Below are 23,349 nucleotides of genomic sequence, written 5' to 3'. Positions count from 1 at the left end.
GAAAGGGCAGAGGGCCAGGGAAGATAAGCTCTGCCAAGAGCTGCCAGGGAGGCTGTCAGGGATTGGCCCTGGCTAGAGGGGTGTGGGGCCAGGAAAGCGGTGGTTGGAGATGGAGGCCCTAGCTGAAGGGGCAGAGGGGACCGCCCTGAGCTGAGGGCCTGGGGCTCCATCCCAGCTACTCGGTGCACAGCACCTGCAGACAACTGTGGAAACACTCCTTCCCTTCCCCCAAAGCCCCACCCGCCCAGCCTGTGCCCAGTCCGTGCCCAGCCCATGCCCCACATCTCGGGCACCTCACCCAGGACACCATGTCCCAGGAGTGTGACAGAGCTGTCAGCAGTTAGGCCGCACCCCTGAGGTACTGCCAGCTCCCCGGGCCGAGGTGCGTAGGGTGAAAGGAAAGGGCCCTGCTCTATCTTCCAGTGAGAATGTCTCGTGGAGAAGTGCAAGGCCGGTTCCTAGCAGCGTCTCCGGCTAGGCCTGGCCTTGCGCTCCTCTCTCTCCAACCCTGTCCTGGACCATGATACTTGATGGGACACTCCACAGGCCTGTGCAGTCTATTCATCTGAGCGGAGGTCCTGATGGAGCCCCACTGTGGCCATGCCTTAGATTCCCCCTGCCCCTACCTCAGAGAGACTCCACGCTTTGGCCCAGAGAAGAAGAGAAAAGGGTCTGCTGTATGGGCTTAGTCTCTGCTCGACACCTAAGTCCCCAGACTCTAGCAGGGTTGAGGATGAGGTTTGGGGTCTGCCCAAGATCTGGGGGGTGGGGGAGAGGGAAGCAGAGGAAGGTGCCACAGAGGAGAGGTACAGGGCCAGAAGGCCAGGTAGATGGAGGTGGCAACAGGTTAGTTCCTATCAAGGGCCCCAGTACTGGCTCATGAACATGCCATCTGGGACACCCAGGCTGCCCAGGGCCCTGCCCATTGCCCTCCACTCTGAAGACCTTGTCAGTGCCACCCAGACTCTGAACCCCAGCCTCCAGAAGATCCCAGGCTGACAGTATGCTCAGGTGGAGGCCTGTGGAAGGCAGGGAACAGGCACCTGGAAAGGGAGAAACCCTCCCGCTCTCCCCAGGCACAGGGGTCCTGAGGCCAGTAGGCAGTTCTCCCCAGAGAGACGTGCAGAGATGATGGGAACACGCCTGCTGGTGCCTAGGATTTCCACACCAGCTCTCCATTCCTTCTCTACTCCCAGGCTATATACCGTGTTCACAGAGGGCCCGTTAGCCTTGCTACAAGGCCTGCAGCACCACCTGGTGGTATGTCCGGGATAGCAGGCAAGTAGACACCAGGGATTGGAGGAGGCTGGTGATGGTGGTGGGTGGTATCTAGGGCCCACCGTCCTCTGTGGCCCTCTCCTGACTGGGACTCTCCTAACTGGGACTCTACATCGCTGCTCTCTTGCTCTGGCTATAATCAGCCTGCTCCTGCCACAGCTACAGTGCCCAAAGCCACCCTTCAGAGGGGTTGGAGAGCTGTACCACCCTGGCCCCCACCTGAGAGAAGAGAGATGTAGAAATAGCAGTGAGGGGGAGACAGGTGTGCTGGAGCCAGAGTTCAGGCTGTAGAGCACCAGCCAAGGAGTGAAAGCATCAGACAGTGAGTTCAACACCTGGTCTTCGACCCCCCCCCAAAAAAAAAGTAAGGAAGAAATAGCAGTGCCATGACATTAATGTTTGACCCTCAGAAGTGGAAGTGTGGCTCAAGTAGTAGCATGCCAAGCCTTGAGTGGAAAAAGCCAAGTGAGAATGCAAGGCCCTGGCTTCAAGCCCCGGGACTAACACATACACACAAAAAGAAAAAAATGGGTGATACTGGATCCTCACAGCCCCTCTCTCTAGAGGAAGATGATGTTTGAGGATGAAGGCGGCTGAGGGTTTGGGGTGGAAGTTACTGGCTGTACAGAGGTGCTCTTAGGAACCAGAAGCCTCCATCCCCCCTGTCACAAAGGGTAGTGGGCTGAGGAGAAGGTGAGGAGGCCCTGGAGAAACTTCCATCCCCTCTGACAAGGGCCTCAGCATGAACCCTAGAGGGTGATTCTTCCTATTCCGGATGAATTCAGGCCCTGGGGAGGGACAGGTCTATTGTGTGGCCTACCAGGCAGCCCTAGACACCCATCCCTGCCTGTGTCCCCCCTGATCTAATGCCTAGGGGCGGAGGATTGTAGCCTCAGGCTTCTGCGGGGCAGAGGCATGTGGAGGCCTGGGCCAGGAGGGAAAGGTCTTCTCTGCCACACAGACATTCTGACTTTTCTTGGCTTTTCCCTTCTGGCAATCAGCTTTACAAATCTGGCCTACAGGAACGCCCAACTGTGACCTCAGTCTTTTCTTGAGCCGTCCCCCCACCAGGAGCCACCTGGTATAAAGCTTTGGCTTTGGGGTTTCCCCACCAACATGGCGACCCTCCAATTAATTAACCTGCAAAGGTTTTGCCTTCTTAGTCTGATAATTTAATGAAGAAGTTCAATGAGCCCTCATTCCCCCCCCCACACACACATACTCCCTGCCTTCAGTGCCCTCCTCCTCACCCCGGTCCTCCCCTGTCCCTTACTCTCCCTCCTATGGCCATAGAAGACTCTACTGTTCCCACCAAGGGCTTAGCCTAATAAACAGCAGCTGGCTTCCATCTCCAGAGGTGGAGAAGACTCTTCCACAGGGCCTCAGACATCTTGTTCGGTGACTTAAGCTCAGAACCAATGCTTCCACCTCTGCGACCCTCCTGGTCATTCCTCCTCAGAAGCCCCCTTGCTCCTGAGGCTCTGGGCATGGCCTCCATCCTTCAGAACTGACTCCCCAAGCCAGTGTGGGTGTCCAAGTAAAGCTTCAGAGATCTACCATCCATCCGATGGCCAGGCAGGGACATCCCAGGTAAGGTAGGGCTAGGAGCTGGATTCTGCAAAGATAGGATATTCCAGCTGTCCTGCCCCTCCCACACCTGCCCCCTGGAAAGGCAATGTTGTAGGGGGGTTACCAGTTCTGGAGGCAGTGGGCAGGACGCAGGCTCAAACCTTCCTGAGCCACTGAGTATTCTGTGAGCTTCCCTGGCCTATCAGCAACCACACCTCCTGCTGAGGCCTTTGAGGATGGCTTCCTAAGGAGCCTAGCCTAGACATCCTAGAGGGATATCCTGGTCTAGTGCTGAAGGGCACAAAGGTCAAATCTGAGTAACTAAAATTGCTCAGGGGCTACTTTTTATTTCTTACTATTCACAATGTCCCGTGTTTTAAATACTACGAGGGAAACATGTTTTCTTATTAACATATATTATTTGTCTTGGAAATGGCCAGTGAGAGTCAGCCTCTGAAAAAAGGTAGCCAGTGAAGGTCAGCCTTTGAAAGGAGGTGGCCAATGAGGGTTGGCTTCTGAAAGGAGGTGACCAATGAAAGTCAGGCTCTGAAAGAAGATAACTAATGAAGACTGGCTTCTGAAAGGAAGTGACCAATAAAAACTGGTCTCTGAAAGGAGGTGACCAATGAGAGCTGGCCTTTCTAGCGCTCAGCATCACATCTGGGTGTGCACCTGCGTGTATCTATAGCCTGTCATTCTCTTCCCACTGCCTGCTCAAGGCCACACTTGGACACTTAGTGGGCAGTACCCCTGTCATTCTAGTCCAAATGTCTTATTTTCCAAACTGGTAAATCAAGGCCCTGGGAGGGGCCATGGTGGCCAGGTTAAATAATAGAGTTCACACAGAAGCAGGGAGAGAATCTTGGTCTCCTGGTCGCTGGTCCATTTGCTCTAGAATGGCTTCCTGAAGGCAGGCAGGTGGCTGTTCCTCTGGTTCTCCCTCCCTCCCCCTGCTGGCACTGTCCACTGCCAGGGCAGCCATCATTACCTGTGACAATGAGGGTGGCGGTACTGATAGCCTGGCCCAACGGGTTCTCCGCCACCGCCTTGTACCTGCCACTGTCCTCCGGGGAGACGCTGGGGATGATGAGGGAGCACACGCCCAGCATGTCAGTGCTGTACAGCGCACGGTTTCCGTCCAGGCTCTGGCCATTCTTGAACCAGGTGACCCGAGGCCGGGGGGTCCCCTGCACGGCACAGGTCATGCGGCACTCACAGCCTGGAGGTAGCAGGTGGGGCCGCAGACCCACCAGGAACCTAGGCTTCTGGTTCAAGTCGGGTTCGCGGTAGCTCGGAGCCTTCACGGTGAACTTGTCTGTAGCGAAAACCAGCAGAAGAGGGGAGTGTCAGAATGTAAGGAAAGATCTAGAAAATTCAGAGTGCTGAGGTGTGCCACATCTCTACTTCTGTTGTTGTTGTTCCTGGTTAGTTGGAATCTTAAAGATTTTTCTGCCTGGGCTGGCTTCTAACCAAGATCCTCAGATCTCAGCTTCCTGAATAGCTAGGATTATGGACATGGCCCCGGGTGCTAGACTCATCCAGGCTTATCATCTGTCATCTGCACCTTTTGATTCATTGTCTTATCCTTTTTCCTAAAATTCTTTCTACCTTTTGATTGACTACAAGCTAACATGTTTACTATGGACCAACACATAGAGAATCCAGAAGAGCAAGATAAAAACCAGCTATAATCTTGCCTTGTTGAGATGAGAGCTGCTAACATTTTGATATAGAGCCTTGCAGACCATTTTTTTTTTTTTGTCAGTTGTGGGGCTTGAGCTCTGGGCCTGGGCGCTGTCCCTGAGCTCTTCAGCACAAGGTGAGTACTCTACCACTTGAGCCATAGCACCACTTCCAGTTTTCTGGTGATTAATTGAAGATAAGAGTCTCACAGATTGGGACTGGGAAGGTGGCTCAGTGGTAGAGTGCTTGCCTTGCATGCATGAGGCTCTGGGTTGGATTCCTCAGCACTACATAAGCAAAAAAAGCCGGAAGTGGCACTGTGGCTCAAGTGGTAGAGCGCTAGCCTTGAGCTGAAGAGCTGAGGGACAGCGCCCAGGTCCAGAGTTCAGGCCCCATGACTGAAAAAAAAAAAAGCATCTCACAGACTTTCCTGCCTGGGGTTGGCTTTGAACCTCGATCCTCAGATCTCAGCCTCTTGAGTAGCTAGGATTACAAGCATGAGCCACCGGTGCTCAGCTCTTGCAGACATTTGTAGTTCATACACCTGAAATCACTCCAGTTGATTTTATAATCTGCTTTTTTTTCCCTTTGTGGTTTATATCTTCTTGATTATAAAATATGCTTTATTTTCAGAGAACTATTTCAGAGAAACTTTTACTTATCTTATACCCCACCCTGCTTCTGAGAATCTACCCTGACGCCCACACCTCCCCACGGAGGCCAGGGCGCAGAGGACATCATCCTCACCATAGGTGGGTTTCAGGCGGGAGGGGGTAGAAGATGGCTGCCTCTCCTCAGATCCTGATTGACCCCCATTCCACACCTCCCACCCACCTGGGACGCACGGCTTCAGCCAGCTAAGCCCTTCCCTCCTCAGGAGATGCTTACCTCGCTGCCGGGAGAGGAACCAGGGCTGGCTGGTGTCTGAGGGTAGGCTGGCCCCCAGGTCATTCTTGGCTATCACCCGGAAGTGGTACTCGTGACCCGGAAGGACTCCCAGGAGAGTGAAGTGGTTGGTGTGGACCCGGTCAGCCACCTCCCGCCAGGCGCTGTGGGTGGAGGAGCGCACCAGCACTGTGTAGTGCAAGGGTGTGTCCTGGGCCTCGTCCGGAGATGGTTCCCACTGCACCGTCACTGTCCCGGGCACGTTCTCCTGCAGGTAGATGGGCCCTGGGGCCTGAGGACATGCTGGAAGAGAGAGGGCTATTGGACTCACACTGCAGGGCCCCCCAGATGGCTGCTGGGACAGTCCTCCACCAAGCCCCCTATGTCTTCTGGGGCTCCTGGGGGAACGTAGCCTCGCCTGGCAGGTAAATAGAGGCAGAGGGAGCTCTTCAGAGATCCACAGTTATCTCTACAGCATGGGAAACGTATCCCCACCCCTTTATTTTTTTTTGAGACAAGGCCTCACTATGTAGTCCAGACTGGCTTAGACTTAGAGGTCCTCTTGACTTGGTCTGTGTGCTGAGAGTACAACCAGGTGCCTCAAGACTGGTTTCAGAAGAATATTTCAAACTCAGTTTACTTTTTAGATAAAATGACCCAGGACATGGACAAAGGTAGCATTCACAAAATCAGGATACACTCTCTCTCTCCTCTCTCTCTCTCTCTCCCTCTCTCTCTCTCTCTCTCTCTCTCTCTTTCTCTCCTCTCTCTTTCTCTCTCTCTCTCTCTCTTTCTGCTGGTCTGCTTTATTATTTCTGCATATCCAGGGACTCTTCCTGGTCAGGGGCCCCAGTGGGTGTCTCTTTAGGAGAGGACACACATTGCCTTGCCAAGGCTACAGTGTGGATGTCTTTGCTTATTAATGCTAAATGAGCAATAACGGGTCTGGGAGGCGGCACAGTGACTCCAGATCGCTCGAGTCAGAAGGACAAGGGAAACCCCTCTCCTTCCCTCTGCCTTCCTCCCATGGCCAAGTGCAAAGGACAGGGTGCAGTGCTGTCGCCTTGATACAAGGCAGTAGAAAAGCAGGCAGGAACTGAAGCCCAGACAACTCTAGGATGGCAGGGTAAGCTGATAAACCAAGACCTACCTGCCTGACAATAAAATGGAGGCCTGGGGCTTCAAAAGGATTAGCCAGGCACCAGTGGCTCCCTTCTGTGATCCTAACTACTCAGGAGGCTGAGATCTGAGGATCCCAGATCAAAGCCAGCCCGGAAAGGAAATTGCATGAGACTCTTATCTCCAATTAGCTACCCCTCAGAAGCCAGAATTGGAGCTGTGGCTCAAGTGGCAGAGCACTATAGCCTTGAGCAAAAGAAGCTTGGGGAGAGAACCAGCATGAAAGAAAAAGAAACAGTGAAAAAGACAGACAGGCGAAAGAATGAGGTGTTTCCTCTGTTTGAGTGAGGCACTGACTCTTCGGTGCTCTAACCTTACAGGAAACAGAAAGCAGGCTGGTCCTTTACCAAGACAGCTTATGCCGCATACTCCCTTTCTCTGCTGTATTTCTTTTCCAATAACCATGCATGTCTGCTGTGTTTGCCTCTTGCCTGAATTCTTCTCTGGCTGGACCCAAAGCCTGAGGTCAGTTTAGCTGCCCTCAATTTCTAGTCACATATTTTGGTTCATTGGTTTGGAGGTCAGGGATTAAGTATGTCTTTTTCTCCCTGGGATTCATCGAAAGGTGTAATTGCAGACCCAGACCTGGGAAAATGGCCTGTGTCCAGGCCAGATGAAACCTGCATACCACGGTGTGAGCCCAGAACCATGCCTGCCTTACCTGCCACCCTGATGAAGAAGCTATAGACAACCTCCTTCCCCTGAAGGCTGCGCAGCACCACCGTGTAACGGCCGCTGTCCGAGGGGCTGGCTGCGGGAATCAGAAGCTGGGTGAGACCATCCTTGCTAGTGGTCACGCTTCTTTTGGGTAAGGGCAGGCTGTCCTTCAGCCAGCTCACCTCAGGCATGGGGGCAGCCTGGAAAACAGGAAGAAGGACAAGGTGAGGAAAGGAACGTTTTGTAGGAGTCATGGCATTTAGGCTGCACCCGAGGGAGAAATGATGAGAAGAACATGCCAGAAGGGGAGTTCTCTAAGCAGATAGGCTTGATGAGAAACAGGCTGGTGGGGAGGCCCCTCAACATCACACCCATGCAGACATCTGGATTCTATTCTGTGAGCAACCAGCTGCTGCTGTGAAGTGTGGAGCAGCACCATGCTGTTAGTTTTGCATTCACACAGGAGCTGCTGGGTGGGAGTGAAAAAGGATCTGCAGGGAGGGAACTATTCCTCATCTTGGTACCTAAGAGTAGGTAGGAGGTGACTTGGGAACCCCCGCAATAGGTACATAGTGGGAGAGGGAGGATTTTGGCGGCCTGGCCTAGGACTGGATGACCAAGACGGGTCTGGAGAAGCGAGTCTATCTGCTAAGTGACCACGCATCCCACTCCCTGTGGGACCCTTGATATTGGACAATCTGGGGATGCTCACCATAATGTACTCCATGGGAGTGTGCCGAGGACTTAAAGAGTTAACTATACATGGAAAGCACAGAGACTCCACCATAATAAACAGTTCATAGTCATTATCATTGTTGGTGTATAGTTCAAGAACTAAGATCATGTAATGTAGAGTAAGACAGGTGTGAGTTTGAATCTGTTTCTGCCACTATGAGCTTTCATCCAGATAGTAGTAGTATAGTAGTAGCAGCAGCAGCAACAACAACATATATGAGGTACTTTCCACATGCCAGGCTCATTTTATATATGTGCTTTCAGTGAGTTAAAGTCTCAGATCCTCAGAACAGAACATTTTGAGATAGGTTACTATTATCCTCCCCAACTGAGAGATGAAGGACTTGAAGCATAGAGGGGCTAAGGCATTTGTTCAAAGTCAAACAGCTAGCGAATGATGATTTCAGGATTTGAACCCAGGTAGTTTGTGCTTTAAACTACCATTCTACTGTTATACCCTGTATAGAGTCAGGTGGGATTGATATTCATTGAAAATTAAACTCAGGCCATGCATTTGTACAAAACTACATTCTGAAGTTAAAAAAACAAAAAAGAATTATCCATACTGAAAACCTCACAAATTCCCAGACTAAGGAATATAGATAGAAAAACTGTCCTAATTTGAAGGTGTAGTACCAAGACACACCACTAGAGGGATTTATCCACTGTACAGGTAGCAAAATGGCTGACCACTCAGGGGCCCTGGCCCTCACCTCAGGCCTGATTTTCAACACAAGCCCAGGTCAGTGCCTAGGGACCAGACAGGGGCAAGGAAGAAAAGAGAACCCCAGGGCTGTCTAGCTGCCTTGCCTGCTTGGGGTTCCCCTCCCTGCCCCATCCAGGTATACTCACTTCAAAAGAAACAGGAACTCGAATGGTGTCCCCAGCTTTGAAGGTTAGTGAGTCCTTTGTGCTAGCGTCCAGGAGGAACCTGGGACAGACTGAAACACACAAGATGGTTTGCCACTTTCCTTCGTAGTTGGGCACAAGCCCTGGTCACCCAAGGGGCAGAGGAAAGGCTGGGTGGGTAGAATTGCCACTCTAGGGAAGACCTAGGAGCTGGTAGGGACAGAAGAACAGAAGGCCAGGAGAGGAGACAAGGACACGGTAGGAGAAGGTTAGGTGACCGCTTGGCTCTTCTGCTCCGCAGATGGGATGGACAGCAGTCTGACACAGGAAGTGACTTGCATGGACACATACCAAAGTATGGACAGAGCCAGGACAAGATTCTAAAATTCTGGATTTGTGCTTTATACAGTACTTGTCTCCTATTTTCACTGTGACAACGAGAATCAGTTGGGTTGACACAGGCAGCTTAGGTCAAAGACGAATCAGCTGCGTTCGTGATCAAGGCCCAAAGGTCAGCACAACCTGCCTTTTGATAACAGGGCACCCAGAACAAGAACCATTGAGCTGAGCAACAGGTGGGCCTTCTAGTCACCCTCTTTATCCTGGCTCTGCCTCATACCATGGGCAAAGTGTCTTTGGACCTCAGTTTTCCTTCTATGTAAATTGGGAATCAAAGTTTTAACCTTGTAGGATTGTTAAAAGTTTTCATGAGAAAACATGGCTGAAAAGGGTTCTCCTAGCCCAGTGTGCAGCACACAGGAGATACTCAAATTGGAGATCCTGACTACAGATAGCTGCTCAGAGACCCTGCTCAGGAAGGGCTTGGGAAAGAGGGGGTCCTCACTCACCAGTAACAGGCATGGCATTCACTAATGTATCCAGGGCCGTGGGCTGGCTGCAGCCTCCATCATTAACTGCTGTCACACGCACGAAATAGCTCTCTTGGGGCCGGAGCCCCTTGGCTGTGAAGGTGGGGCCTGGCACAGTGCCTGTGTGGCATGGGCTCCACTGGAGACTGTCAGAGACACACAGCTCTACCACATATCCCTGAGCTCGGTCTCCATCCGTAGTGTCTGGCCCCACCCAGCTCAAGGTGATGCTGGTATTCGATGTGTCTATGACCTGGAGATCCCGCACAGGCCCTGGCGGTCCTGGCCGAGCACAAAGAGAATGTCAGAAACGGCAGCTGCCTCAACAGAGACAGCCACTCGGGGTGGACAGTCACTGGCCTTCCTATGGGGAACTGGGGATTTCTCTTAGCTTTTTTCTGAGATTCCTACTTAGAACTCACCCTTCCTCTCTCCAGCACTTTACCTCACTATGCACACAGACCCCAAGCCGCCTCCCCCAATCCATCCACTCACAGCCATTGCATAGCAAATGGAAGCTGAGCTTTTTCTGTTACCTGCTTCCCCAAGGGATGACAGGGAGAGAGGATGGTTAGAAGACTGGACCAATGGGCCAGCTTGGGGACTGATTGCCTAGAGGTCGAAGTAAGTGACATGACCTTGAGGGAGGAGTCTTCTAGTCCCTACTAGGGACTGCTAGGCCTTTTCCGTGTCAGTTTAGGACCCTTAATCTAAGCCCCATCCCAATGACCACCCAACCCTTTCTTGTCTCCAGTCTTCTGACCATTTCCTTCAGAACCCAAACCTGCATGCCTACTACCCACCCCACCCCACCTCGATCCAGGGTGGAGCCCTACTCACTCATGGGGTCCCGAGCAAAGACAGCATCCGATGGAGGACCAGGCTCTCCAGGGCCTGAAGGAGCCACGGCTGTGACCCGGAACTCATACTGGCAGCCCTGCCGCAGGTCTGTCACTGTGCACTTCCTTTCTGAGAAGGGGATATCCCATATGAGGGACCAGGAATGGGGAGAGAGCTTGGCGTCTCTGAGGTCAGGAGAAAATCAAGCCTGGGGTCCAGGACATGCTTCCTGCATCCAACCAGCCAGGTGACATGATTCTCTCCAAGGTGAGGAGCGCACTGCGTTCAGGGTTGGGGGCCTCAGTCCCTGTCTAGCTCTGTCACCGAGTGCCTTAATCTCTCGGGCTCACTCTGCCTTAGAGTTGCAATAGCTAGATGAAGCAAACTAAATGCCAGAATTTGAAGGATGTCCTTAGCTCCTCTCTTCCCTTCCCATGTGACGATACAAGGCCCCAAAAGGCACAGCTTCCACACTGCACAGCTGAGGTCAGGAGCCGGGTCTCAGTTGCTCTAAGCTGTCCTCTGGCTTCTGTGGCTCACACAGAGCACAGAACAGAAAGGGTTACTCCAGGCTCCATGGCATCCTCCCAATCCTTTGGCTTTCCCAAGATCTTTCTGATCTTAGAAAGCAGCTAGCTTTTCGGACTGGGGACCCTGCTTTCTACTTTACGGATAAGGAAACTGAGATCTAGAATAGATGGCCAAAACTAGAGCTAACGGCCTCTTTCTGGGCCCATGGCTTCATCTAAGCCAATTTTCCTTAGTCTCTGCTTTCCTGATGTTTTTGCCAGATCATTCTTTGTTGTTGTCATTGGCCTGGTACATAGTGGATGTTTAATGGCTTCCCTGGTCCCTTCGCACTGCATTCCAGGAAGCCTCTAATTAATTAAAAATGGCTCTGACTGGGCACTGTGGCTCACATCTGTAGTCCTAGCTACTCAGGAGGCTGAGATCTGAGGATCATGATTTGAAGCCAGCCTAGGCAGAAAAGTCTGTGAGCCTCTTTATCTCTAATTTACCACCAAAAAGTTAGAAGTGGAGATAGGGCTCAAGTGGTAGAGCATCAGATAAAGCTAAGGGACCGGGCTGTGGCCCTGAGTCCAAATTCCAGAACCAGAACAAAAAAAAACAAACAAACAATGGCTAGGCATAGCTCAATGTCTCTCATGCGGAGCATGTGGGGCAGACAAAGCAGATAAACCCACTGTATTAAACCAATCGGGATTGAAAATGCCAAGGGTTTTGGATGCCAGACAATGAGTCATGCCGGCTCAGGCCTGCTCACCAGGCATGGGCTGGTCATTCACTGCTGTCCACGTGCTGCTCCCCTTCTTGCGTTTCTCAACCAGGTAGCCCAGGATGTGGGCGCTGCCCGGGCCCCGAGGAGCTATCCAGGTGAGAGTGATACTCTGGCTGGAGGCTGACAGGATGGCTGGAGTGGAGGGAGGCCCTGGGACAGCTGGGCATAGAGAAGGTGCCAGTCAGTTAGAGGCTGAGGCTGTGTCGTGGGGAGGGTCTGGGGCAGGAGACATAAGGCCTCCAGGGACAGGGCCATTCCCTGTCCTTTCCTCCAGTGTCAGGGCTGAGCTAACCTTTTCTGGAACATCATTCTGGCTCTTGGGGAGCGGGGCAGGAATGAAGGGAAAAGAAGGTACTGTCTTATAAGCCTAAAGCCAGTCCTCCAGGACCCTTAGCCTACACCTCTGATCGGCTGCTCCAGAGCCAGGCTAGCTGGTGAGGAGAGCTACTGAGTTCCACCAAGGCTCACAGAGAAGCCACTCTGTGTGTTTGTCCCCTTAGACTTGAAGACCCTAGAAATCTCATGTCTTGACCTAGATGCTAGAATCCATATGAACCATAGGGAGAGTCTCTGCTGGGCTCAAGAAGGGCCTGCAGCCCCCCCAAAGTACAAGCTGTTTCCCCTCAGTCTTGGGGGCTAGTGCAGGACCCACAAGCCCATGAATGCCCTCTGCCCCCTCTACCCTGCCCCAGCCGTGATGCTCACCATCGGGAGCCACCAACACCTCCTCAGACTCCAGGGCCTCCCCAGGTCCCTCTGAGCTCACAGCCCGCACTCGGAAGGCGTACTTTCTGCCCTGCTCCACGCGGGTGTCAGTGAAGGAGGTGCTGTGGGCAGGGAGCTCGGCCACCGCCAGCCAGGTGCTCCTCCCGGCCTGCCGCCTCTCCACCACGTAGCGATCCACAGTGCAGCCCCCGTCATCCCGGGGGGGCCGCCAGGAGAGGCGGACACCAGCGCCCTGGTCATGCTGCACCTCCAGGGGGCCTTGTGGGGGCTGAGGCTTGTCTGGGACCCATGGAGAGGAAAAAGGGGTCAGAGAAGCTGGAGAGAAGCTGAGGATAAGCCTGCAGGGGATTGGACTGCCCAAGAACCTTGAGCATGATCCACAGGGCCCACACACGGTTCCTGAAACAGCCAGGTGGCCCTCGTTTCCACCCGTGCCCGCCCGCCAGGGAATGGCCCAGTCTGGGCCTTGGCCTCACCACCAGTGTTGGAACAGGTGGCTGCCCGCTCAGCCCTCTGGATGTGACAGTCCTATTCTACTTGGTCCCATGGAATCTGGGTGAGTGGGGGGGGGGCACCAGGCCACCCCAATCACCTCCTCCCAAGGGCCCAGTGCATTAGGGCTCACAGAAGCACAACCAGGCCCTCCCCTGGCAGGGGCCATGCTCAGCAGTTTGCCTACATAGTCTCTTCCTGCCTCTTGTGAGGACCAAGTAGGGGAGGCTTTGGGGTTTAAACAGCATGCAAATGAGCACCCAAGCCAGACCATGCCCGTTTCTGGTTTCTGCCTGGGCAGGCGGGGAGGATCCGGGACCCTGCAGCCACAGCTGGGGAGAAGGGCTGGGGCTGGCACCTGTGACCTGCAGGATGAACTCCGCCTGTACAGAGCCACCCTCGCTCCTCAGCGTCACGCCGTACTGGCCACTGTCCATCCGGCCCACGCTGGGGAGGCACAGCCGGGTAAAGCCATCACCCAGGGCCACCTGCGCTCCCCTCCGACCCATGCCCACCACCTCGGCCCCATCCTTCCTCCAGGCAGCCTGGACAGGGAGGCGGCTCTGGAAGGGGATCTTGACAGCCACCGGCTTCCCAGCCTTGACTAGCAGTGGCTCCCTCAGCTTCTCTGTCACATCCCGAGCGATGGTGGGAGGATCTAGGGGGGAAAAAGTAGAACAGGAAGGTCAAAACAGATGGAGCCTAAGTCCCCTGGGGGGGGGCAGAAAGAGGAGTCCAAAAGGAAGAAGGTTGGCAAAGGATATGAAGTCCTCCAAGAACGGGCTTGTCTGCAGCAGGAAGGACCAGGGTTTTAGACCTCACCAAACACTTCCTGGCAAGGAAGGAAGGAAATACGATGCTGGGATTGGGGAGGGCCAGGTTTGCATTCCTAAATCATCTTTGCAGACTAAGAAGTCTACAGAGCAGCCACAAATCCGGGCCTCTAGAAATGGAGTCCGTCAGGTGGTTCAGAGACTTTGGGGCAGGGAAGGGCAGGGCTGGGCCTCACCCTGGACTGTCAGGGTGGCCTCACTCTGTTCATCACCGGCGACAAAGGTGTACTTCCCCGCCTGGGTCCCCTGCACGTGGGCGAGGAGGAGTCTGTGCACAAGCCCATCTTGCTCAAAGATGATCCCATCCTGGGCAGTGAGCTGGAGACCATAGGAGAAACGGTCAGGCCCACCCCTCCCCTGCTTCTGCTGACCAGCGAACTCCCCACCCATACAACAGCTGTCCGAACAGAATGCTCAAGTGCCACACGTGTTCATTCTGACCATGCCCACCCCTCCTTCAGCTGTCACGAGACCACTGTGAGGGTGGGACTCTTAGCAGGAACAAGGGGTGCGCCCAAGGACCTGGGCATCTACAGAGGATCTGGCTGACGTCACAGTGCCGCCTCTCTCCCGAGGTGGTGGGTGTAACTGGAGAGAGGGCTGGGCAGACACGGGTGAGCCCCCTGATTCACAGTGGGGTGCCCAGAGGCCTTTGCAGGAGGCAGGTGTGGGTAGAGGAGGGGGCATTTGTATAGTAGTAGAACAGGGGCGTGTCACGGGAGAAGTGACTAGGATAGACCTTCATTTAAAAGTCATCATTTAAAGCTGGGTGTCAGTGGTTCACGCCTATAATCTTAGCTACTCGGGAGCCTGAGATCTGAGGATTTCATTTTGAAGCCACTCTGAGCAGAAAAGTCTATAGAATATTCCTCAATTAGCCACTGAAAAGCCAGAAGTAGAGTTGTGGCTAAATTGGTAGAGCATCCGCAGTGGCACAATGATTATGATAAGATTCTTCATTTTAAACACACCAATGTGTTAGCTATTTAAACCTCTCCCAGATGGGTATACTAGTAAGACAAGTAACGAAATAATCTGTCTTGCAAAGCCTCTATGCAGACCTATTCCCTGCTCTGCCTCTGTCTTCCAACCCACATCCCACATTAGCTGGTAAACCATGAGAGGGGCCAGTACCTTGACTCCGTCCTTAAACCAGGTGCCGGGTCCCAGGTCGCGAGCGAGGGTACAGGAGAGCGTGGCAGTCTCCCCCTGCTGTACCTCTGTGTCAGCCAGGCCCTGAGAGAAGTGGCTCATGGGGCCTGGAGAGACACAAAAGGAATCCCCAGGGCCCAGCCTTCCATCTCTGAGCTGCAGTGCACCCTGGGAAGTCACTACGGTCCTGCCACCTGAGCTCAGTCAGTGACCAAACCAATCTCTCCTTTGTGTCAGCAGGTCCTAGGCTGAGGCTGAGATCTGAGGTACAGAGACCACCCGAGCCACGCAGGTTGGGGGTCTGGGTCACCCGCAGAGAGCTAAGCCAACACTATGGTACTTGGACCTGGGGTCTCAAGGCCAAGTATCCAGCAGATCTCTGAGCCTCACGCAGCCCGAATCCCACCAGCACAAGGAGGAAGAGGTTCTTCCTGAACTTGGAAGAGATCCCACCAGGGTACTGGCAGGGCCAAATTTCTGGACTGGAAACAGAATTAGAATTGACCCAGGAAGTACTGCCCCCTTCCTGACCCCGCCCTGGCTCTACCCTTGTAGAATCAGCCCTGCTAGTAATACCTACCTCGGGCCTGTGTAGAAGAACTGCCAGGGCTGGTTTTGTATCTGGATCTGGGGCTCTGGCTGGCATCCTTCCCCTTGCCATAGGCATCATGTCCGTCCTCTTTGGCACCTCTCCGGCTGTCAAGATGTCTGTGGGGTCCCCGGCTCCCATCTTCACTCCAAGTCTCCCTGAGGTGACCTCCGTCCTCACCACCAGTCTCAGCTGCCCCAGACTCGCCTCTCGACTGTGCCTGACACCACCTGTTCCTGTAGGGGCCAGGCCTCCTGCCTGACCTGCCAGACTCCTCTGTTGCCCGTCCCCCATACTCTTTTAAGGCCCAGGGACCTTTCCCGTTCTCATCCACCCAGGCACCTTGCTCTCTGAGGGGCTTCTCTCCTTCCTGTCCTTTGCTCAGATGGGAATGTGAGCCCTGAATTCCTCCTGATCTTCCTCCAGAGCCTGTTCTGCCAAATTGACTGTCTAAGCCTTTACAGGCTCCCTGTGGTCCTGAACCCCTAGGTTCTGGGGTGATGCCATCCGCCCATTCAGTGGGGCCTGGGCCTTGACATCCACCAGCAGCCTCCTGACCTGCGTCTCCTCCACCCCCTGAGCCTCCAGGCCCCTTGCTGGTTCCCCTGAAGGAGGCATTGTTCTTCTGCAGAGAACTGGAGCCTGAGAGCTGGTTCACAGCCCCAGTGCTGCCTCCAGGAAACCCCTGGTCTTCCCAGCCTGGGGCCCAAGCATGGCTCATCCCTTGTATCTCATCGGGCCCTGATACTGACTTGCTGCTACCCCCTGGAATGGAGCTGCTATCCACAATCTGACCTGCCCTCGGTGTGCTTCCAGAACCTGCTCCCATCCTTCTGTCTCCCAGCAGTGAGTCCCCAGCATCCTGAGGTGCCAGTCCCCCCTGGCTAGCAACTCTACTCCTGCATGTTGGCCCTGAGCCTGCCTCCTTAAAGTTCCGCTTCTGCTCAGACTCTGGAGCCGCGATCCCTGCCTGTGCCTCACCCTCTGCTGCACCCCTGCCATCAAGAAGGCTAGATGACCCCAGAGTTCCTGCCTGACCTGCAGAGCCATCCTCTCCCCTGGCTGTCCCGCTGTCTCTAGGAGCCCCTGGGATCCCAGAACCCCGGGAACTCATAGCCCCCAAGGCTTCGTGGATCCCTGAGGTTCCGTAACCCTCATGACTACTCGTAGTGCCCCACCCTGGGCCCACAGAGCTGTCCCCGAGTGCTGCACCGTCTGCAGCACCCAGCATCCCGGCTACCCCAGAGCCCATCCCCGCTCCAGTCCCATCCGCAAACCCCCTGCCCCTGCTCTTCTCTGGACCACCTTGGGAGCTTGTGGGACCCACTGATGCTGCCCAGTATCCAGTCTCAGGTTCCACCATCTTGTGGTTTCTGGGGTCAGCCTCATGCTTCATTCTGGCCAGTGAGCCGGCTCCTCCAATCTTCCCTGGGCCATCTCCATAGTGCATTCCACCTTCTGTTTCCCCAGATCGGCCTGAGCCTCCTTTATGACCAAACTCACTCTCTGACCCTCTTCCCCCAGCTATCCCAGTGCCACCCTTAACGTCCACCTCATTCCGTGACAAAACGCCCCCAGAATGCTCCAAGCCACCCCTGTAGCCTGCCTCACTCCCTGCTGGAATTGTCCCAGAACCCCCAGTACCGCCCCCTTGAACTGCCTCACCTGCCAATCCCATTCCTTGGAGGCCTTCTGGGCCATTGCTAATGCCCCCCTCACCCTTTGGCCCTGTTCTCCCAGGCCCCAGACTTCTTGGCCCTCCTCCATAAAGCCTTCTGCCTCCAGGTCCCTGGGGTGCTGGGACTTCAGACCCATCCCTGTAACACACCCCTTCTCCAGACCCGTGAACCCACTCGCTTTCAGATCCAGCCCCAGCGTAAGGGGCTGGGGGTCCGGAATGATCCCCATACACGGTTCCAGCCCCAGATGTCCAGGCACTGTGTCCCTCAGCCTCCTTGCCCCTTACCCTCAGAGAACCTGGATCCATGGCTCCTGGTCTCCCAGTGCCATCTTCCCAGCCCCCTTTGCCAGAGGACCCCAGAGCCCCTGAAGCTCTGGAGTCCCCATCACCCCTAGTTTGACCCCAAGACTTTATTCTTCCAGAGGCCCCTGGTTCTGCTCCCACATGTCCCTGCCCAGCCATTTCTGCTGTTCCATAGGCCTCGAGACCATCTCTACCTGCAGACCCCACTGTCCCAGGGCTCCCCACATCATCGCCAGGACAAGGCCCTCTCCTGGGGCCTGCTGGTCCCCAGCCTCTGGATGCATCCCACATCCGGGCTCCCTCCATGGGCACTCCCTCGGGACCCCCCGAGCCATTCTCAACCCCTGCAACAATCCCAGACCCCCTTCCTACTGTACTATGGTGATCTTTGTTTCTGGACCACATTTCCCCAAGAACCCCTGAACCATGCCTATAAGCACTCCCTTCCTCAGACCCTGCTCCCACCGATGCCCCACCCACACCATGAGCAGACCCTGCTTCTGCTGGCAGCACTGAGCCGTCGCCATAATAGGCCCCATTGCCAGGACCTGTTCCCCTAGAATAGCCTTTGCCATCTCCATATACAGATTCCACGCCCCCTGGCCCTCCTAAGCCACGCTGATGGCTGGTCTCTCCTCTAAATCCTTCTCCTCTGGAGCTCCCTGTCCCATTCCAGAAATCCAGTCCAGACCCAACTGCCCCTGGATCTCTTATACCTTCCCTGTCTCCTAGTGTCCCATCAGATCTCGGAGTCCCCAGGCCTGAAGACCTGACTAGCCCGTAGCTTCTGGCTTCTCTTCCCTGACCAGAGTCCATAGCAGCGTCCACCTGGGCATTGTCCATGCTCTCTTCTCCACCAGGGGGTCTCATCCTGGTCCCAAAGTGGGTCCCAGTCCCCCTGAGGCTGGACCACGAGTCATCCCAAGGACCTGTGCTTTCAGACTCTATTCTGCTGGGGTCCCCCTGTCCCTTCTGCTGTGCTGTCCAGCTCTGGGGAGACTGGAGGTTTGGGGAGCCAACCCCTGTTCTGCCCAAGGCCCCAGCTGTGTCCTGGCCATATTTCCCCTGGATCCCTTGCAGGCCGCCTTCCCATTCCCTGAGCTCTCCTGGGCCTCCAGGGCCAGTTGTGTAACTCCTTTCTCTACCTACAGTCCCAGCGCCTTGCTGATCTGCCCCGGGCAGAGATCCCTTACCTGTGACCTCAAGACCTCTGCTCCCCAAAAGATTTCTGTTTCCAGATGTCTGTCCTGGACATTCCCCTAACTCCCAATAGCCCCTGGCTTTTCCATGACCATCTTCTCTACCTCCCTGAGAGCCACAGGACTCAGGGCTCATGCCTGCCTGGTTGCTGGAACCTCTTCCTCCAAGAAGCTCAGAAGAGCTGCTGCCTCCAGCTTCCCCCAAGCTGACCACACTGGCACACCCTTCCCTGGCGGGTCCTCCACCCCTCTCCGTTCTCAGCCCGTCCTCCCCTTCCATCTCATCCTCACGGCTGTCCTGGAACATCCCCTTCCCTTCCCGCTCCAGCCAGCTCCCCTCAGGATCAGCCCGGGATCCCCGCAGAGCCCTCTTTCTTATTCCAGCTTGGTCCTGACCATGTCTGCCCAGATGGCTGCCATTGCCCTTTCTGGATTCCTTTCCTTCCAAGCTGCTCCCCAGTTCTCCAGCCTGCGAGTGATTGGACCCAGCTTCCCAACCTCCTGCTGCGGTGCCCTGGCTTCTGTCCCCGTCGTGGTCTCTGCCATAACCTTGAAGTTGCCTTTCCATGAAGCCCAGGTCTCTCTCTGATTCTGAGCCCTCTCCCTGTCGATAGGGGCTTCCATGGGGGGCATTGTCCCCCCTGTCTCCTGCTTCTAGAAAGCCCTTTCTCTCCAGCCCAAGTCCCCAGGCTGTGTCAGTGCCCCTTCCGTTCCCCATCAGGGAGTCGCTATGCCTGCCAAAGCCATCCCTGTCTGGGTCCACTGTGAGCTGGAGCCCAGAGGCAAGTCCAGGCCCCCCAAAGGGCTCCTTCGTGGGACCCTGCTCTCTGAGTTTTCTTCCCTTGCCACTAATATCCCCGGAGTCTTCTGCTGATGTCTCAGCAGCTTGTGTCTGTAGCCGGTGGTCAGCACGTGTGGTCTGAGGGTCTTTATCTGTCCCAGCTTCAATGAGGTATTATCCATGTCCACGTGGAAGGGCATCGCCCCCGGGGAGAGACAAGAGAAAGACCGCAACCCCTGATCAGTCACGCCAAAGCACCTGCTGGCCCTCTGTTCCCCCGGAAGAGAAGCAAGCTGATTGACTGGGAAGGACACCAATATGTTAGGTTACTGGAACAACCTCACAAGAGCACACCACCAGGAAACTACACAGACGTGAGCCGAGAATAGCTCAGGAGGCTGAGATCTGAGGGTCGCAGTCCAAAGCCAGCCTGAGCTGGAAAGTCTGTGAGACTCTTATGTCCAATTAAACAACCAAAAAAAAGCCAGAAACAGAGCTGTGGCTCAAGTGGTAGAATGCCAGCCTTGATAAAAAAGCTAAGTTATAGTGCCCAGACTCTGAGTTCAAGCTCCACCTCGACCCCTCCCCCCCCGCAAAAAAAGAATAGATCTAAGGAACCTTCCTCATTCCTCCCTAGTGAAGAGAATCATTCCAAAACAAACCATTGGGCTGGGAAGGTGGCTCAGTGGTAGAGCGCTTGCCTTGCATGCATGAGGCCCTGGGTTCGATTCCTCAGCACCACTTAAACAAAAAAGAAAAAAGCCAGAAGTGGTGCTGTGGCTCAAGTGGTAGAGCACTAGCAATGAGCTAAAGAGCTGAGGGACAGCGCCCAGGCCCAGAGTTCAGGCCCCACGACCAGACCCCCCCAAAAAACCCCAAACCAAAACAAACCATTGACCAAAAACCTAACCTCCCCCAAATCCTAAGGCCCTACCTTGATGACAGCAGGCTGAAGTAGAGCTGTAACCACTCACCTTCAATCACCAGCCAGGCACTGGAGATGTAGAGCCCAGTATCCAGTGAATAGAGGCCCTTGTCTGGGATACAGGCCCCTCTCACCACCAGCCGGTGAGTCAGCCCATCAGGGGACACAGAGACTTCGTATTTGTCACTGGGCTTCAATGGCCGATGCTGGAAACGCCAGGTAGCGTTGGGGCAGGGGTTGGAGAGAGTACATTCAAAAACTGCATCTCCCTGCTCCTCACAGCGGGCCTCAGCCAGAGGGACCACCACTCTGGGGGGGATGGCTGCAGGGGAAGCAAGAACGGGGGGTGTCTGCTTAGCAGTATGGGAGACACCTGCTACAATAGTTCTGGACTTTAGACACCCAGATGTGGACCAGCATGCTTGTATCCCCTTGGTTGCTTTCCTCCCTCCCCAGGGGATCAGTGGCCCCACATGTAAAATGAGGGGATATAACTAGGCTGTGACCATCCAGGTTTTCAGCTGTATAATGCTATAATCCTAAACCACCAAGTTCTGTCTGGGGCTCAGGTGGGCATATAAAGGACCCAGGACACTAAGAGTGCTTTATGTATGCAATCTGGGAATCCCTATAATCGCCTCCTAATGACTTCTTATGAGTAAGGAAACTGAGGCTTAACAGTTAAATGACTTGCCCCAGTCTGGTCTCCACCTGGCATCCCAGAACACCTAATGGATGAATCCAAGTCTGGGCATCTTGGTGTTCTGTCCAGGATTCACACCTGGCCCTTGCTGACTGCAAAGCTCCTACTCCTCTGCCCACACCATACTGTTTCCAGGCTTTCTGGGTACCTTAGGCCTGCCAAATATCGATCTTCAGATTTTTTTTCTAGCACTGGGGATTGAACTCAGAGCTTTGCGCTTGCTAGGCAGGCATTCTGCTGGTGAGTCATGCCTCCAGAGCCTTGTTGTGTTGGTTGTGTTTGAGCTGGGGTCTTACTTCCTGCCTGGGCGTGCCTGGACTTTGATTCATCTATTCGGTTTCCTGTTGTAGGTGGGATGACAGGTGTGCACCACTGTCTGGCTTGGAATGTGATGCTCCTGACCTCAGCTTCTCAGGTAGCTAGGATGGTAGGTTCTTGCCACTGCCTCCACTTAGGGCTTCAGAAGAGGTCTTGAGAGCTTTCTGTTCAGGCTGATCTTAGTTCTCCTGCTCTCAATCGCTAGCATTACATGTATGAGCCACTAGTGCCCAGTTCAGCCGTGACCTTTATCATATGAGTGCCAGAAACTTCCTCCCCCAGGCCTCTCCTTGCCCTTCCAAGAGGCCCCTCGGGCTGTCAGGCGCCCTGTGGATGATGTGGGCACACAGGTCCTTGGGCTATGAGGCAGAGTACCATAGAGAAGAAGGGCAGCTTCTAGAGTGGGGTTGGGGGATCAGGAAGAGGTTCTTCACAGTGGAGCCTAACCCAGCTAGGGATTGTCACTTGGGGGTTGTGGGGAAGAACTGTATCACACCAGTAGACAACAGAGAGAGGCCATGAAACCAGTCTAGATCTGACCTGAAAATAAGTTGCTGTATGGGCTGGGAAGGTGGATCAGTGGTAGAGTGCTTGCCTTGCATGCATGAGGCACTGGGTTCAATTCCTCAGCACCACATAAGCAGAAAAAAGCCGGAAGTGGTGCTGTGGCTCAAGTGGTAGAGCGCTAGCCTTGAGCTGAAGAGCTGAGGGACAGTGCCCAGGCCCAGAGTTCAGGCCCCAGGACCGGACCCAAAAAAAAAACAAAAGAAAAGAAGTTGCTGTGGCAGAAGGGCTGTGTGTGGGGACATAATACATGTCTGCATCTAGTAGATGCACTACTGGATCTAGTAAATCCAGTAGAGCCCAGCTGGAACCAACAAAAGACAGGACCTGGGGTGCATCCCTCCCCTCAGTCCTCTCTCTCCTCCCACTGCGGCATGGCACAGACCCCATTCCTAACTTCTCTCCAGCTTCCGCACTCACTGCGGGCCTCGAGCTCAGTGGAGAAGACCACGACATCCTCCACCATGACCTGGTACAGGCCGGCATCCTCGGGCCGCAGGTCCTGGATCTGGAATTGGTAGCGTTTCCCCAGACGCCGCAGACAGTGTTTGGTCTGATTGTCGAAGCCGAAGGGGACCATCTCACCATCCTGAGGCCAGGAAAGGGAAAAAGCCTGGTTCAGCTGGTTCGGGTGCATCCCAGACCTTCCTACCCCAACCCTTTTCTGACTACTACCCATGGTTTTCCCCAGAAAGGGCGTGGAGAGGACAGGACAGAGATCAGGGCCTAGAGGATGTGGAAGCCACGATTGCGAAGTAGGTGGGAACACAGGCCCAGAAATAGCTGTGCAACTTAGCCACGGGGAGGAAAATCTGTGTTACGCAGAGGTAACCAGCTCTGGCTGGGAAGAGAGGTATGGTCAATGCAACCCTGCAGGCTGCAGGAGAAGCAGGGGTGACAACTATGTCCAGCTCATCGCTCACCAAGTGAAACATTCAGAGAATAGCTTTATGATTCCATACAACCCAGTACTTTAAACATATACCTATTTTGCTAAGCCCTACATTGCTTTGCTACTTACTGAATATTAATAACAATCGTGATACTTAACAGATGCTCTGTATGTGTCAGATACTGCTGTAGGAACTTGAGATAGTATCAATAAATAAAACACACATTCCTGCCCTCGGGGAGATAAGACCCTATTGGGGAGACAGACAAATAATGTGCATCATAAGTAAGCAAATAACCTGTGTTATTTGCTAGTAGTATTTTCCTAGGAGAACTAGGAAAAACAGG

General features: G+C 54.3%; 1 protein-coding gene across 1 annotated transcript in view; it reads right to left on the bottom strand.

The window, feature by feature from the left end:
* Positions 1 to 23,349, bottom strand: part of Igfn1 (immunoglobulin-like and fibronectin type III domain containing 1) — a 46,352-nt gene that overhangs the window by 10,703 nt on the left and 12,300 nt on the right. The window contains exons 10-24 of the mRNA XM_013017308.1: positions 22,531 to 22,699; positions 20,575 to 20,847; positions 18,103 to 19,761; positions 15,628 to 17,253; positions 15,030 to 15,154; positions 14,072 to 14,213; positions 13,421 to 13,720; positions 12,550 to 12,849; positions 11,830 to 12,003; positions 10,545 to 10,673; positions 9,684 to 9,986; positions 8,839 to 8,927; positions 7,256 to 7,451; positions 5,419 to 5,718; positions 3,836 to 4,162 (exon numbers count right to left, since the gene is read on the bottom strand). Of these exons, the coding sequence (XP_012872762.1) occupies positions 3,836 to 4,162; positions 5,419 to 5,718; positions 7,256 to 7,451; positions 8,839 to 8,927; positions 9,684 to 9,986; positions 10,545 to 10,673; positions 11,830 to 12,003; positions 12,550 to 12,849; positions 13,421 to 13,720; positions 14,072 to 14,213; positions 15,030 to 15,154; positions 15,628 to 17,253; positions 18,103 to 19,761; positions 20,575 to 20,847; positions 22,531 to 22,699 (6,112 nt within the window). The remainder of the gene's footprint in view (positions 1 to 3,835; positions 4,163 to 5,418; positions 5,719 to 7,255; positions 7,452 to 8,838; positions 8,928 to 9,683; positions 9,987 to 10,544; positions 10,674 to 11,829; positions 12,004 to 12,549; positions 12,850 to 13,420; positions 13,721 to 14,071; positions 14,214 to 15,029; positions 15,155 to 15,627; positions 17,254 to 18,102; positions 19,762 to 20,574; positions 20,848 to 22,530; positions 22,700 to 23,349) is intronic.

Source organism: Dipodomys ordii, unplaced genomic scaffold (genome assembly GCF_000151885.1).
Source record: "Dipodomys ordii isolate 6190 unplaced genomic scaffold, Dord_2.0 Scaffold35, whole genome shotgun sequence".
NCBI lineage: Eukaryota > Metazoa > Chordata > Mammalia > Rodentia > Heteromyidae > Dipodomys > Dipodomys ordii.
This window is presented reverse-complemented; position numbering and strand designations above follow the sequence as displayed.